We start from the raw sequence: 12,514 nt of genomic DNA, 5'->3' as shown, positions 1-12,514 counted from the left end.
TAACTTTAATCTGATTATTGGATTGTAAATAGTAACATGTTAGAAGACTTGTTACTGAAACAAGGGTCAGATTTGATTTACTGATCTGTCAGGTTTCCGATATGCGTCCCCCCCAATGACAGACTCGTTCCTACGCCCTTGCCATTGCGATTCAATTTACAGTGTTGTTTTTTTTTTCCTTTACTTTGTGCTTGCTTTCAGTTTACAGTTTGTCTGTGAATCTTCCCCTGGAGTGAGTTCAATTTCTTGTCATAGCTGCCAGTTTTCACTAAATATACCAAATGATCTGCTCACAGTCTTTCACCTCATTCAGCGTAGCTTGTCTGAGGTCGAGAGAGCCTGTGTTCAGTGCAAAAAAAAAAAAAAAAAAAAAAAAAGAAAAACAGCAGGCAGTCTTTGTGGCTGCGTCTACCTCAGCAGTGAGCAAAACCCAGGCAGGTGGAGCTTAGTGACACAGAAAGTGCTTGCTTTGCATGTGAGCTGTCAATTTCAGGAGTCACACAAGAAAAGCCTCAACTGCCATGCAAATGGGAGGCAAATAGTATTCAAATACGACTGATGTGGAAGAGGACGGGGCAAAGAAGTGAGAGAGTACCGGCGCTATGCGTACCATGTGAAGCTTGACGGTGCAGCGCCGTACGTCAACATTTAATGTTTGTGTGTCTGACTTTTGGTGAAAAGGCCAGTCCAGTTTTACCACAGCGGCCACAGTTGCCCTCTGGGGAAGGACAAACTGTGATGTCAGAATGGTGGTGGGGGTGAGGAGGGGCAGCAGCTCCGAAGACAATAGTTTACTGTGCAGGACGAGGGCCAAGGCGTGGTCTTGCTGGACAGAGGCTCTTCTCAGGGGACCGGCCCGAGCAGCTGCCTCAGCCTCTGGATCTCTGATACACACACACAATTTCAATTCAGCATGAAAGCTGAAAGGATCCATGTTAAATCCCCCTTACACTCATGTTTCTCTCGGTGTGTGTGTGTGTCTGGGCCATTGTGTGTTGGTGTGCGAGCCTGTCTACGAGAACGCCAGTCGTTCTTTCCGGGCTCTAAGGAACGCGCGGACGGAGGTGGAGTGGGAGAGCCCCGGGGAGAGAAACGTAGCTCATAAACAGAAGCAAAACAAAGAAGCGATGGAGAGAGAAGCCCTCAACTCCTCCTGATCGCCGCTGATGCTGGCTCAGATAAACGATGGCGAGTGTGTGACCGCAAACTCCCGGCATGCTGCTCGCAGAACGCTGCGTTTGCTCCTTGTTTTGGTGCCGATTTTGTGCCAGAAGGCCACGAAGGTTTACAAGCCATAGAAAGTCACGTCCAAAATGAGAGGACCAACCACTTGGGTGGAAACACAGTGGGATACAACATCAAGCTGGTCACATCTGAGTGGAGAACGGGCCGGTCAACTGACTGGGCAATTTTGAAAATAAAACTGATGGAGGTTTCAGAAGACCGAAGGCTGGGGCAGATGATGAACCTTCAAGCAAATCAACAATCCCAAACATACAGTCAGAGCCACGGTGGGAAGTTTAGATCAAAACGTACTCGTACATCAGAATGGTCTAAAATCTAAGACCTAAAGCTGAGGGTCTGTGGCAAAAGCTAAAAATGAATGTTTACATTTGCTGAGAACTTATTTGAGTGGGCTTTAGCTCCTTTGCAAAGAGGATTGGGCAAACATTTTAATCTTTAATTGTGGAAAAACTGGTCAACGTACAGCTGGAGGCCGAACTCGGATCAGGGATGTACCACCTGGGTCGTCAAAAGAATTAAATGTCCATCCTTTTGAGTTTTTTTTTTTTATGTAGAGACAGCTCAATATGAGATGTGCAAACAGATGCTGAGCATCATTAAGCATGTATGAGCAGTGCATCAGCACAAAACCCACCTGCCCTTCAGCTAAGGTCTAATGACAACAAACGCAACAAAAGCCTTGGGTGATCCGCCCAGCCTCGAGGGGGCCGCCGTAGCAGTCTATTCAGCCTCTCATTCACCTGTGAGATGGGCCTCATGTTATTAAAAGCTTTCATACATGTTGTCTGACAGCATTATGATTTGCGTGGAGGACACCCGCTCAAACGACGGTTGGTTTTTACATGATGGTTGAGGCTTTTGTTGAAGCGTCCGGCCTGGCTGTCGCTCTTAACATTGGGTTATTTTACTGCAGTGCTTTAATTTAGTAGATTTCCATCATGGAGCCACCCAAACACATGGATACACAGACAATAGGCATGCGAACAAGCTAACCAGAAGGCATGGCTGGGTTACCAGTAACATGTACTTAAAATCTGTAAAACTTTTCCATCACACCATTGCCACAGTTGGAGTTGGGGGGTGAGGGGGCAGAACTACTACATTTAAAAATGTAGTGTAAAAAAATTTTTTGTTCCAAATGGAAATCATAATCAATGTCATCCAATATCTTCATAGAGTTGATGCTATGGGCAGAAAGGACCTCTGGTAGCAGTCGGTCTTGAAATGAATCTAAGGAGCCCTCTGACTGAAGACTGTTGCCATATGACAGTTTCATACCAGATATCACATCTGATGACTGCCTGAAATAAAACTTCCAGAATATTCCAAACACCGCTGAACCTAAACATTGACCAGCAACAAGCCCCGGACAAACCTGTTGTCTGTGTAGCCTTATCCTGTTTAAAATGCAAACAAGCACATTATATTGTTTTGGCCCTAAGGAAGAACGGCTTGGGTGTCAATAATGTTTTACATCAACAAAATGATTTTAGTGAGACGTCACCTGTAGGCAAGACGTGTTGTGAGGTGAATGAAAACATTAACATCATATATGCAAATTACAGTAAGTTTTTGTTTACATATTCTAACACAACAAAAGCAACTTTTAAGAAGCACAAACTAGAATCAGAGAAGCATGACTAGTGCGGTGGCATCTCTACTTTACTACCACGTTTTTTTTTTAGAGGTGGGGGCGGGGGGTAGTTAGTTTCTGTTGTTGTGATCATGTGACAGTTTGGTCAGGAAGAAGCGTTTTTTATTTTCTTCGCAGACTGTTGTCTTTTGTGAAACTCCTGGTGGATAATTGTGCTGCTCTGTAACCCGTCAGGATGAACCGTTTGACCCCTGACACACAGCTGCTCAGTGTGAGACACACAGGCTCCTGCTTCCTCCTGGGACCAACATCAGTTAGGATATCTTCAGCTGAAGACAACCGGACGCACACACCACATCGACACACACTGTACACCAGGATGATGGCAACCTTAGGCAATGATGAGCTACGGAGACTCCAGATGAGTCACAAAGGTGTTGCTGCTGCCATCTAGTGGCGGAGGAGCGCTACTCGTTCCAATACGGAAAATGTCTTTCCAAAGGCTGGGGACTTCGACTGGGGCAAATTAGTTATGCAAAATGTAGTCAAACCACTCCAATTTTATAAAAATAAACAAAAAGGATGTTTTTTCTTCATAATTCAAGCTATAAATCAGCTTTCATTTAAATCTTTTAGATATTTTTTGTGTTACAATAGCTCCTGTAGTGGTTTTTGCGATTTAAACTATTGTACAGCTATAATCATCTGAAAGCAAAAACTTTCAGATGATTATGACCAATTTGCATGGATGCAGGTTGGCTCTTTGCAACAATCTTGTGCTTCTTGGTTGCTAGCCGGCTAGCTAGCAAACAACTATTAGCGTCTTGTTACTGGTAGCCTTACATGAATAATGTACTCACATCTGTGGCCTTAACCACCTTCAGTCACAGTCACAAGACACAGAGTGAAGGTATCAGCGCACAACTCAAACTTTAGCAGGGTAAGTCTTTCAAGAAAAAACCCTACGTAGAATGAGATTAAATAATCTAATTCTATGTGTAATTGACACATTTAAGGCTAACTTACATTTTTTTGATTGAGTTTTAGATATTTTAAAGCTTTAATTTTAGATCAATTAAGACGTTTTAAACATGCAGACACCTTGCCGCTTATAATTCAGCATTGCTTCGGACCAACAAGGACTTCTGCTATTTTGATTAATTAAAAGATGACATGAAAATAAATACTAATCACACAAAAAAGCCTCATGTTGAATGTTTATTACTGAAGAAGGTGAGTCAGTTTGTTATCCAGCTTATTATTGTGCATTCTCAGAATGAGACTGCAGATCACGCACTTTTCCTCACTGTAGTTGTAGAAAAACCAATAAAACATTAAGTTTCTGTTTCATAACCAATCAGTAATGATAATATAAAAAAAAGGAGCAACATACATTGTCAAATTCCAACAATTATGGTACAAAAAAGAAAACTTACTCAAGGCTGAGAATCAGATGGCTGATTTTACACACTATTAAAACTACTTCACATAAATGTTTACACTACAGGACAGTTTCTCCCGTCTGAGTCGGTAAGGACAGGGTGAGATGTGGGTTAAAGAAGGAAGAAAAACCAAACATTGCTTCTTTTTATCCGTCTAATAGCTTCAGAATGCTTTCTCTCTCCTTCAGAGCTTTCCAGGCCTGATCCTTCTCCTTCTTGGTTGGTGTGCGCTTCTTCTGCCTGGCGGCCATGATGCGCCGGAAACCCTCCATCACCTCGTTATCGGCCACCCTCACCCTCTGCCTCAGCTCCTGCTTGCGCATCTCTTCTTTCGCCAACCTGTGGAGACAGCGGCTCGTCACAGGCTCAAAATGGACACCTGGACTTCACTGGTGCAGTTTACACCAAAAAGGGTACGATCCTCACCGGAGCAGCTCCTGCTTCCTGGCTCTGTTGTGGGCAATTAGGGCTTTGAGTTCTGCTTGTCTCTTCTGCAGCTCGGCGAGGACCTCGTCCTCCAAGTCTCCTCCTTGTCCGGGTCGCTCCTCCGAGTCCAGAAGCCCTTGAGCTATCAGCTCCTCCTTGATCCGCGCCTCCAGGGAACGTGTGTGAGGAACACTGGGAACCAGACGAAAACTATCAATACCAGGGTGTGTGCAGGTTTCACCGACTCACGTTTAAGACTTTTAAAGGCCATTATTAATGACATTAATTGGTAAGACTAGTCCTTCCGTGTTTAAAATCAACTAAACTTCCAACTTCATAGTTTGTGCTGCATCAAATGCTGCTCTCAGATCAGTGCTAGTGCTAGCTGATTTTTAATGTTGTGGCAATGGCGTTCTTACAGAGTCACAAATCAATAAATTAGAATATATGTCCCGATAAGTCTACTTTGTCAGATTAGAAGGAGCTTTTTAAAATAACAACTTTAAGCAGGTATTTGTAAGGTGTTTTATAAAAGATGTTTTTACTGGTCTGATGTTATATTTTAGTCTTAAATGCCATGTTTTCATTAACTGCAAGTAGAAAATCCATCATGATTAAGAGAAACTCATTTATCGGATGGGTCTGTGCATTACGTTGATGTTGCAAATACCTGAAAGCTTTCCCCTGACTTCGAGGGGAAGTCCCAGCTCCATCATTCGCGTCCTTTCCGGACATGTCTGGTATTGGAGAATCCTCCATGGGGGATATAATGTTCTCCTAAAACATAACAAGGGAGGGGGGAATGAAACAAAACTCAAACGCATAGATTATTTCTTTACGTTTGATCTCCTGTGATTTCTTTGAAGGGGTTCTGAGAAAAAACCTCTAAGCTTTGGGAATCACACGAATCATCAGAGTAGAAAACCTGGATCTGACCTCTACAAGGGCCTGAAGTAGACGCTGAGTGAGCGGACCAAAGGGACAACCGTCTTCTGGTGCTTCGTGCTGGGATTCGGATTTCTTTAGCAGTGAGTCGACATCTACATGGACGAACACATGGATGAGTGCGGACATGGAAACACCATGCTGTGCAGAAGCACGATCCTGTCACTTTAAAGCCAAAGGCAGACACGGCTGTGTCGTTCTCTCACCTTTAGCGTCCAGTTCTGACAGCGGTCCTCCCATGATGCTCTTCTTCTTGTCGTTGGCTCGTGCCCCTTCCCTCTGCTCCTCCAGCAGGTCTTCTTGAGCCCACCGCTGGGAATAGTGTTTCCCCAACGCAGGAATCTACAGGAAACAGAATCAAGTGTAAGAAACAGATTCCCATTTATTAATGTTTCCCATAATACCCTTATTATGTTTACAGCTAAATCAAGTAATTATGCTCCCTTATTATGTTTACAGCTAAATCAAGTAATTATGCTCCCTTCAGTTGTTATACAAATACTATATCAAATATTCTAAGTCTAAAATTCTTCTTGAATTTGGGCCTCTGTCTCTTTAAAAATGCCTGCTTTTTCTGAAACCCTGCCTCCTCCATTTAACCCTTTAACAACGTTTTTTTTTACAAGCGTTGCACTAAGAAGTAGCTCGTATAATGAGCTCAGTAGACACACCAGGTGTTTGCTGATTGCTGCTAGCTAGTCTGAAGGAGCCTGCTCTGTGAAGCGTAAGTTTGAAAAGCACAGCTCAGAGGCGGAGCTGCGACTCGAAGGCGGAGCTAGGTCCACCCAGGCGTTTTACAAAGCTGAATGGTTGCCACAGGAAATTAAAGGATTTCTTGAACATGCATGAAAGAATCAAGGCAACACTGCAGGTGTTGTCTTTGCTGACGAATAGCATTATCAAAAAAGTTGATTTTACATAATACTGCACCTTTAACAAAGTTTTTGTATTCATCATAATTTTAAAGTGACTAGAAATACAATTATTGTCCTTTTTTTACTCAAAAGCAAGCAATCGACCCCCAAAAAACATAGAAACAGAGGACTTGACTTATACTAACGCAATCTTGCAAAAGCTTTTGTATCTACAGTGATTTACTGATTCATTTTGTTGATTTCAAACATTTTCATTCTTTTAGTTGATTGAGAAGATAAAAAAGGCAAAAATGTTAGTTTTACAAATGTTTTAAAAATATTTTTTTGTTGCCCTCATGGCTAAAGGTTGGGACACTTCTGGTCTACACGTAGAGCAGTGGTCCCCAAACTTTTTCCTGTGAGGGCCACATAACTTTACCCTTCTCTGGTGGGGGGCCGGACATTGTTGAGGGGGGGAGGATGCGTTTCTCAATTAATTTTTACCCAGAAAGCACATGGGCAAAAACCATAAGTAAAACGGTCACTGGGACTAACTAGTATATATTCCATTGAGGGAATGTAACTATAATATATTAATTTCTCATAAGTTAACATAAAGGCTCGTTTTGAAGTACAAGTTGCTACTTACAGGCATCGCTTTTACAGACACGTGTGTTCATCTGCTCTACCGCTAGCAAACAACCGAACTGATTAAATAACATAAAAGTCAAGCAGTTCCCTAAAAGTCCAACAGATGGCAGCAATGCACCATGCAAAACAAACCACCCACAGTTTACAGGACCCACTTCCTGCTAAAGAAGTGGTTGAAGAAAAATCCACATATAAACCGGAAAATACAATAAATGAAAAGAAAATCTGAATGCTCTCTGGTATTGTTCAGGGGGCCGGACCAAATGTGGAGGAGGGGCCGCATCCGGCCCGCGCGCCGTAGTTTGGGGACCCCTGACGTAGAGCAACAATCCAGCTACAGCTGAGCCGTTTTAGCCTCTAATGAAGGAGCCAAGTTTTGTTTTCTGTCATACTTTGAAATACTCTGCCTCGTCCTCTGGAGGTTTCAGAAGCTCCTCCAGCAGTCGGGTCTCTTCATTGGTTATATCCGCACAATACGGCTCCACTGACGCCCAGAACCTGAAAAACAAAGTAGCACAAAGGCACCTGATGAACTTTTATCTTTTTTTATGGGATGTAAGTTTACAGGAAAGCAGGGATACATTACCTGTTGGGAGCATCATTTTTCGGAGTGCGGGGGATATCTTGTGGATCATCTGTAAATTCATATTCTTGAACTTTCGGTTGCAGGTTTTTGGATTTGGGTCTGCCGGGTCCTGGGCCCGGTCCGTGCCCTCCCTTGCCATCCAGTTTTTGCTTCTTGGGTTTGTGGCGGACTGGGGCTGCAGGATCCGGGTCCTTGCTTGGCTTCAGAAAACGCTTATCTCCCTTCTTGTCCTGCCAGTCTGTGAGGATCTGAGGAGGAGCACGCCACAATGAGGGCAAGGTGGTAAGATCACAAAGTAGTGCATACCTTTTATTTATTTATTTTTTGCCCCCCAAATATTAAATCAGTAAATACAAATACATACCATTTATAATGCAATTCAGAGCAACAAGCTGATTCAGAAGTAATCTAAACAAAACTAGCATAGAGACTCACCATTCATCAGACAACTGGAGTGATGAATTTGAATTAATATGAGTTACAACAATATTTAATTTAGCTTTTGAATCAATAACGTATTTCTGAATTTTAATTCGATTAAAGCATATTCAAGTGTTAGAAGGGTCTAGTCAAAGTCCAGAGCTAAAACTGGTTGAGCATCTACGACAAACTTGAAAATGGATTTTCACCAGACTTGACCAAGCTTGAGCTTATTATAGAAAGAATAATGAGATATGGAGAGGTGATACAAGCATAATCCAAAACACTCGTAGTTGAAATAACAGGGGAAAGTGGAGGATGGAGGATTACTCAAGAGATTCTCAATAAAAATACACATCACACTTTTCAGACCAATTAATTTTATTTATTTATTTTACATTAAAGTCTATTTAGCATCTTCCTTTCAGGTTTAAAATATGTGCTACTTAGTAAAAATCCCAATAAAATTGCATTAAAGTTTAGAAATAATGTGATTTAAAAAAAAGTACGCAAAAATGTTTAAGAAGTGTGGATAAAGTGTCATGGACCTCCACGTACCTGTCTCTGCTCCTCCAGGGCCCGCAGGCGGCGGCTGGCTGAGGACAGCAGGGTCTCCAGCTCCAGCTGCAGGGTGTCCAGCTCCTCAATACCGATGCCATCATCCTCTGAGCGGCCCAACACCGCAGTGTAGCGGGGGCACAGCTTGACATGCTCCACGGGTTTGAAGTCGTAGTATTTAAGCGGGGGACAGTCCTTAAGCTCGCTCATGATGCTGTCCGGCGGTGGGGTGGGGAGTCTGTCAGCGGCTGTTCACACGAGCAGCGTGGTTATTTCTACATCATCCGTCCCACGGACACACACTAACACAGCTCAGCGCCGCGTTTCACATCTCAAACCCAAAGCACGTACAAACGGGGCTGCCTGCTTCACACGGCCGCCAAATCACTGCGTCGTTTTCACGAAAGCTGCTTCGGTGTTCATATTACGTACACAAATTATATATACAAAAACGTTTTTATAACATGTTCTTATGTGTTCGGGGCGTATACACACCTAATTAAATGTTTTAAGAGTAGCTATATTTACCGTCAGTGAACGGCGTCCATGATGGGAAAAACCATTGTATTGAGAGGGGTGTCTGCAACGTATATAAACAACGTCATAACCTCATATAAAGCTAAAACTCGTTTAAAAATAAAATTAAATATGCTATAGTACGTGTAACATAGTTAATAATTCAATGTAGCGTCAAATATGTGGGTAAAATTATTAAGTTTCGATCCCATCTACTTGAAATGCTAAGGTGGTATCTTCAGTGCAGACCATTTTCCTTCCATGGTGTAACTGCGTCAGTACTTTCCTACTAATAATTTAATTATTACCTTTCTAACTACATGATATGTAGTGAAATAATTATTTTGCTCGGAAACCAGCCTAAAATCGTTGAAATTATCCCAAAACAAACCGTTAAACGCAACGTCTTCTCCCATAAAATAATGGAATGGACTCGTCGGGGTGTATGCTCGTTTTGTTTAAAGTTTCTTGTGACCTGGGCGGTGGCTTGAACTACGTTTATGTTTTTTTCTGTGACGTGAAGACATCCGCCCCCTCAAAAAAGGAGTTAACAGAAAACGAGCGCACTTTAGCTGTACTCTACTATGTAGGATTTACGGAAGAGTCGTCCCAGGCGTGGCTGAGGAACTTCCTTCTTGTACAGATCAAAAATGGTAAGTCTCCTACTCTTCATGTACCTTTATATTTAAATATTTAGCTTTTTAATTCGGCTGATTGCGAGTTCGTTCAATGCGATTTTAGCTAACTAGCTAGCTTAAGTGGCCGTCTTGCGGCCGGGCTGCAGTAGAAATCAGAGCACGGACATCCTTGATTAAACGATATGTAGAAACTAGAGAGATTTAGCTGAGCTGTTTTTTCTGCTCGGGCCTCTCGTTACGGATTTATTTTCTCAACACCTAGACATTTGGAGGCAAATATTTTTTTTTTCTCGATGCTGTCGAGGCTTTGCTTGAAGAATAACGACAAGCTGCCGTACACCTGAAGGCATCTCGTCCACTACTCCTAAAGACACCAATCACTTCCTTCCTAAATCCACACACAGCTGAATTATAGCTCAATACCTTTGTGTGTGCTTGTATAATAATTCATTTGTTAAATGAAACCTTAATGTGACTACAAAACATAATCGGGTGAAATGTATGTCGAACCTGACCTCAGAGGTCAAGCTCTTTGAGCTGATAGGTTCACTTTAGTTCCTGCTCTGATCTTTATCGCACAACAACACAGCAGGCAATGATATTTCCTCCCTTTTTCTGCTCAGACGGCGACTCTGCGCCCCTACCTGAACGCTGTGAGGGCCACCCTGCAGGCAGCCCTCTGCCTGGAGAACTTCTCCTCTCAGGTGGTGGAGCGTCACAACAAGCCCGAGGTGGAGGTCAGGTATGTTTATTGGCACTGGCTCATTTGGAGACCTAGTGGCTGTCAAGAATTTGTTTTTATTTTTATTCCATCCCTCAAGCCTCTTGTATTCTGCAGCCGTCACACATGTACGGACTTGATCGGACTTGTATAAGAAAGGGTGGGGGAGGAAAGAGAAAAAATAGCACAGGCTCGAGCAAGGGCTTTTGAATTTGTGCTGGAAGGGGGCTTGCCGCAGCTTGCTTTGCCATCAGCAGCTATCTTGCAAAGAATGAACGACCCCGAAGGCTGAAAGATGCGCTTTCCGTTGACATGGTTACAGGAGCAGTAAGGAGCTGCTTCTCCAGCCGGTGGTGATCAGCCGCAACGACAAGGAGAAGGTTCTCATCGAGGGGTCCATCAACTCCGTCAGAGTCAGCATTGCCGTCAAGCAGGTCATTTTAACACAATTTGATGTTGTTGTTGTTTCTTAAACACCACAAACCTTTTCGAATCTGAAAGCAATCCCACTCAACTGCAGGCTGATGAAATCGAGAAGATTCTTTGCCACAAATTCATGCGGTTCATGATGATGAGAGCTGAGAACTTCTTCATTCTGAGGAGGAAACCAGTCGAGGTAAGAGATCAGGTTTTTGTTTTATGTAGTTAATGACAGCAAAGGGTACAATCATCCATATGCAAACAGAAGACAATAAATTACCGTGTCAACTTATTTGAATTGACATAAATCGTGTCCCTCTACAGAAGCTGGTGTGAGATAAGCGGAAGGTGGCGAACGGATGGACTTATTATTATTTTTTTGTTTCTTACTAAATCATTTGCATCTTCTGTCATATCTCCACAGGGGTACGATATTAGTTTCTTGATCACCAACTTCCACACGGAGCAGATGTACAAACACAAGCTGGTGGACTTCGTCATTCACTTCATGGAGGAGATCGACAAGGAGATCAGCGAGATGAAGCTGTCCGTCAACGCCAGGGCCCGTATCGTCGCTGAGGAATTCCTCAAGAACGTACGTTTATTTATTTTTTATCCACTTGAATATTGTTTGACATAATGACTGAGGCTAATTATCCGCTTCCTTTCCACAGTTCTGATGCTGGCGATGTCTTTGGGGTCTCTCTAAGGTGCCAATCAACTCACGGAGAACTTAGGGAGTAAACAGCCAATCAGCGAGGAGATGAGATCGTTGTGACCAATCCGACACTCTTTTTGTGTCCATCCTGTAATATTTCCCCTGTATTCATGGATATCAATTCCTGTATATAATGAAATATTTGCCAGTTTCATTTTCAGCCTCTCTGAACAAATCCCCAAACAAAGGCGGGTCCTTAAAGTATTAATCAAGTTGATAGCCATGAATACGGTGGAGCGCTGAGAATTTATTGTTGCAGATAAAAAAAAAAAGAAGATAAATGACCAGGGTTTTTTTTTTGTTTTTTGTATCGTTTAACGGAGTCCTGTATGTTCTGTCGCTGTTGCTTCAAAAAATTGTCTCCAAAGTTTTGAACACAAAAACGTCTAAGGGAAGCGATACACGCGGCATTAAATCACAGAGCGGGAAGCTGCTGTAAAGTTGCCATGGTAACCAGTGTAAGAAAATAATGAGAGAGAAATAAAAGTCACTTGTTTGTACTTGTGTGTTTGGAGTCAGAAAAGCGCCATACATGGTTTGGTGCTGCTGCTGCACCTATAAACACTTTTTGAGGAAGTGGTTTGTTGAAGGCGGTGAGGTCATGTCAGCGAGGAAGGGGAAGTGCAGCGGACGGCATGTTAGCATGTCACTTCAGGGAGATAAGGTCATTTGTTTTGAAAGTGGGGTTGAGCAGACTACTCCAAAATTGTCAATGTCTTACTTGCAGCAAATAGCCATCCTGATGAAAACTGAGCAAACTGCTTTTCTTTTATATCTCAC

General features: G+C 42.8%; 2 protein-coding genes across 2 annotated transcripts; one reads left to right on the top strand and one right to left on the bottom strand.

Moving 5' to 3' along the window:
- Positions 1-4,042: 4,042 nt before the first annotated feature.
- tada3l (transcriptional adaptor 3 (NGG1 homolog, yeast)-like) lies at positions 4,043-9,584 on the bottom strand. The gene is made up of 9 exons (XM_015041879.1): positions 9,250-9,584; positions 8,722-8,969; positions 7,744-7,991; positions 7,550-7,655; positions 5,859-5,994; positions 5,644-5,747; positions 5,378-5,484; positions 4,708-4,899; positions 4,043-4,620 (listed from the first exon to the last, which is right to left on the bottom strand). The coding sequence occupies exons 2-9, from the start codon at positions 8,929-8,931 to the stop codon at positions 4,428-4,430; spliced, it is 1,296 nt and encodes a 431-aa protein (XP_014897365.1). The 5' UTR covers positions 8,932-8,969; positions 9,250-9,584; the 3' UTR covers positions 4,043-4,427.
- Positions 9,585-9,778: 194 nt separating this feature from the next.
- LOC106953264 (actin-related protein 2/3 complex subunit 4) lies at positions 9,779-12,234 on the top strand. Its single transcript, XM_015041880.1, has 6 exons — positions 9,779-9,890; positions 10,499-10,617; positions 10,919-11,030; positions 11,117-11,212; positions 11,441-11,611; positions 11,691-12,234. Exons 1-6 carry the CDS (start codon positions 9,888-9,890, stop codon positions 11,694-11,696), a joined length of 507 nt encoding a protein of 168 aa, XP_014897366.1. The 5' UTR covers positions 9,779-9,887; the 3' UTR covers positions 11,697-12,234.
- Positions 12,235-12,514: the final 280 nt, after the last annotated feature.

The sequence above is a fragment of the Poecilia latipinna genome, unplaced genomic scaffold (assembly GCF_001443285.1).
Source record: "Poecilia latipinna isolate Pla-1442-1.1 unplaced genomic scaffold, P_latipinna-1.0 Scaffold572, whole genome shotgun sequence".
In the NCBI taxonomy this organism is placed as follows: domain Eukaryota; kingdom Metazoa; phylum Chordata; class Actinopteri; order Cyprinodontiformes; family Poeciliidae; genus Poecilia; species Poecilia latipinna.
The sequence above is the reverse complement of the archived record's forward strand: the minus strand, read 5'-3'. Positions and strand labels throughout refer to the sequence as shown.

Bases quoted from the DNA above. Each gene is read 5' to 3' on its own strand.
- tada3l (XM_015041879.1), bottom strand. From the start codon at position 8,931: ATGAGCGAGCTTAAGGACTGTCCCCCGCTTAAATACTACGACTTCAAA. The intron at 5,748-5,858 runs GTGAGAGAACGA...TCGTCCATGTAG, and splicing joins GTCAGAACTGGACGCTAAAG to ATGTCGACTCACTGCTAAAG. The intron at 5,485-5,643 runs GTCAGATCCAGG...GTTATGTTTTAG, and splicing joins TACTTCAGGCCCTTGTAGAG to GAGAACATTATATCCCCCAT.
- LOC106953264 (XM_015041880.1), top strand. The intron at 11,031-11,116 runs GTCATTTTAACA...ACTCAACTGCAG, and splicing joins TCAGCATTGCCGTCAAGCAG to GCTGATGAAATCGAGAAGAT. The intron at 11,213-11,440 runs GTAAGAGATCAG...ATATCTCCACAG, and splicing joins TGAGGAGGAAACCAGTCGAG to GGGTACGATATTAGTTTCTT.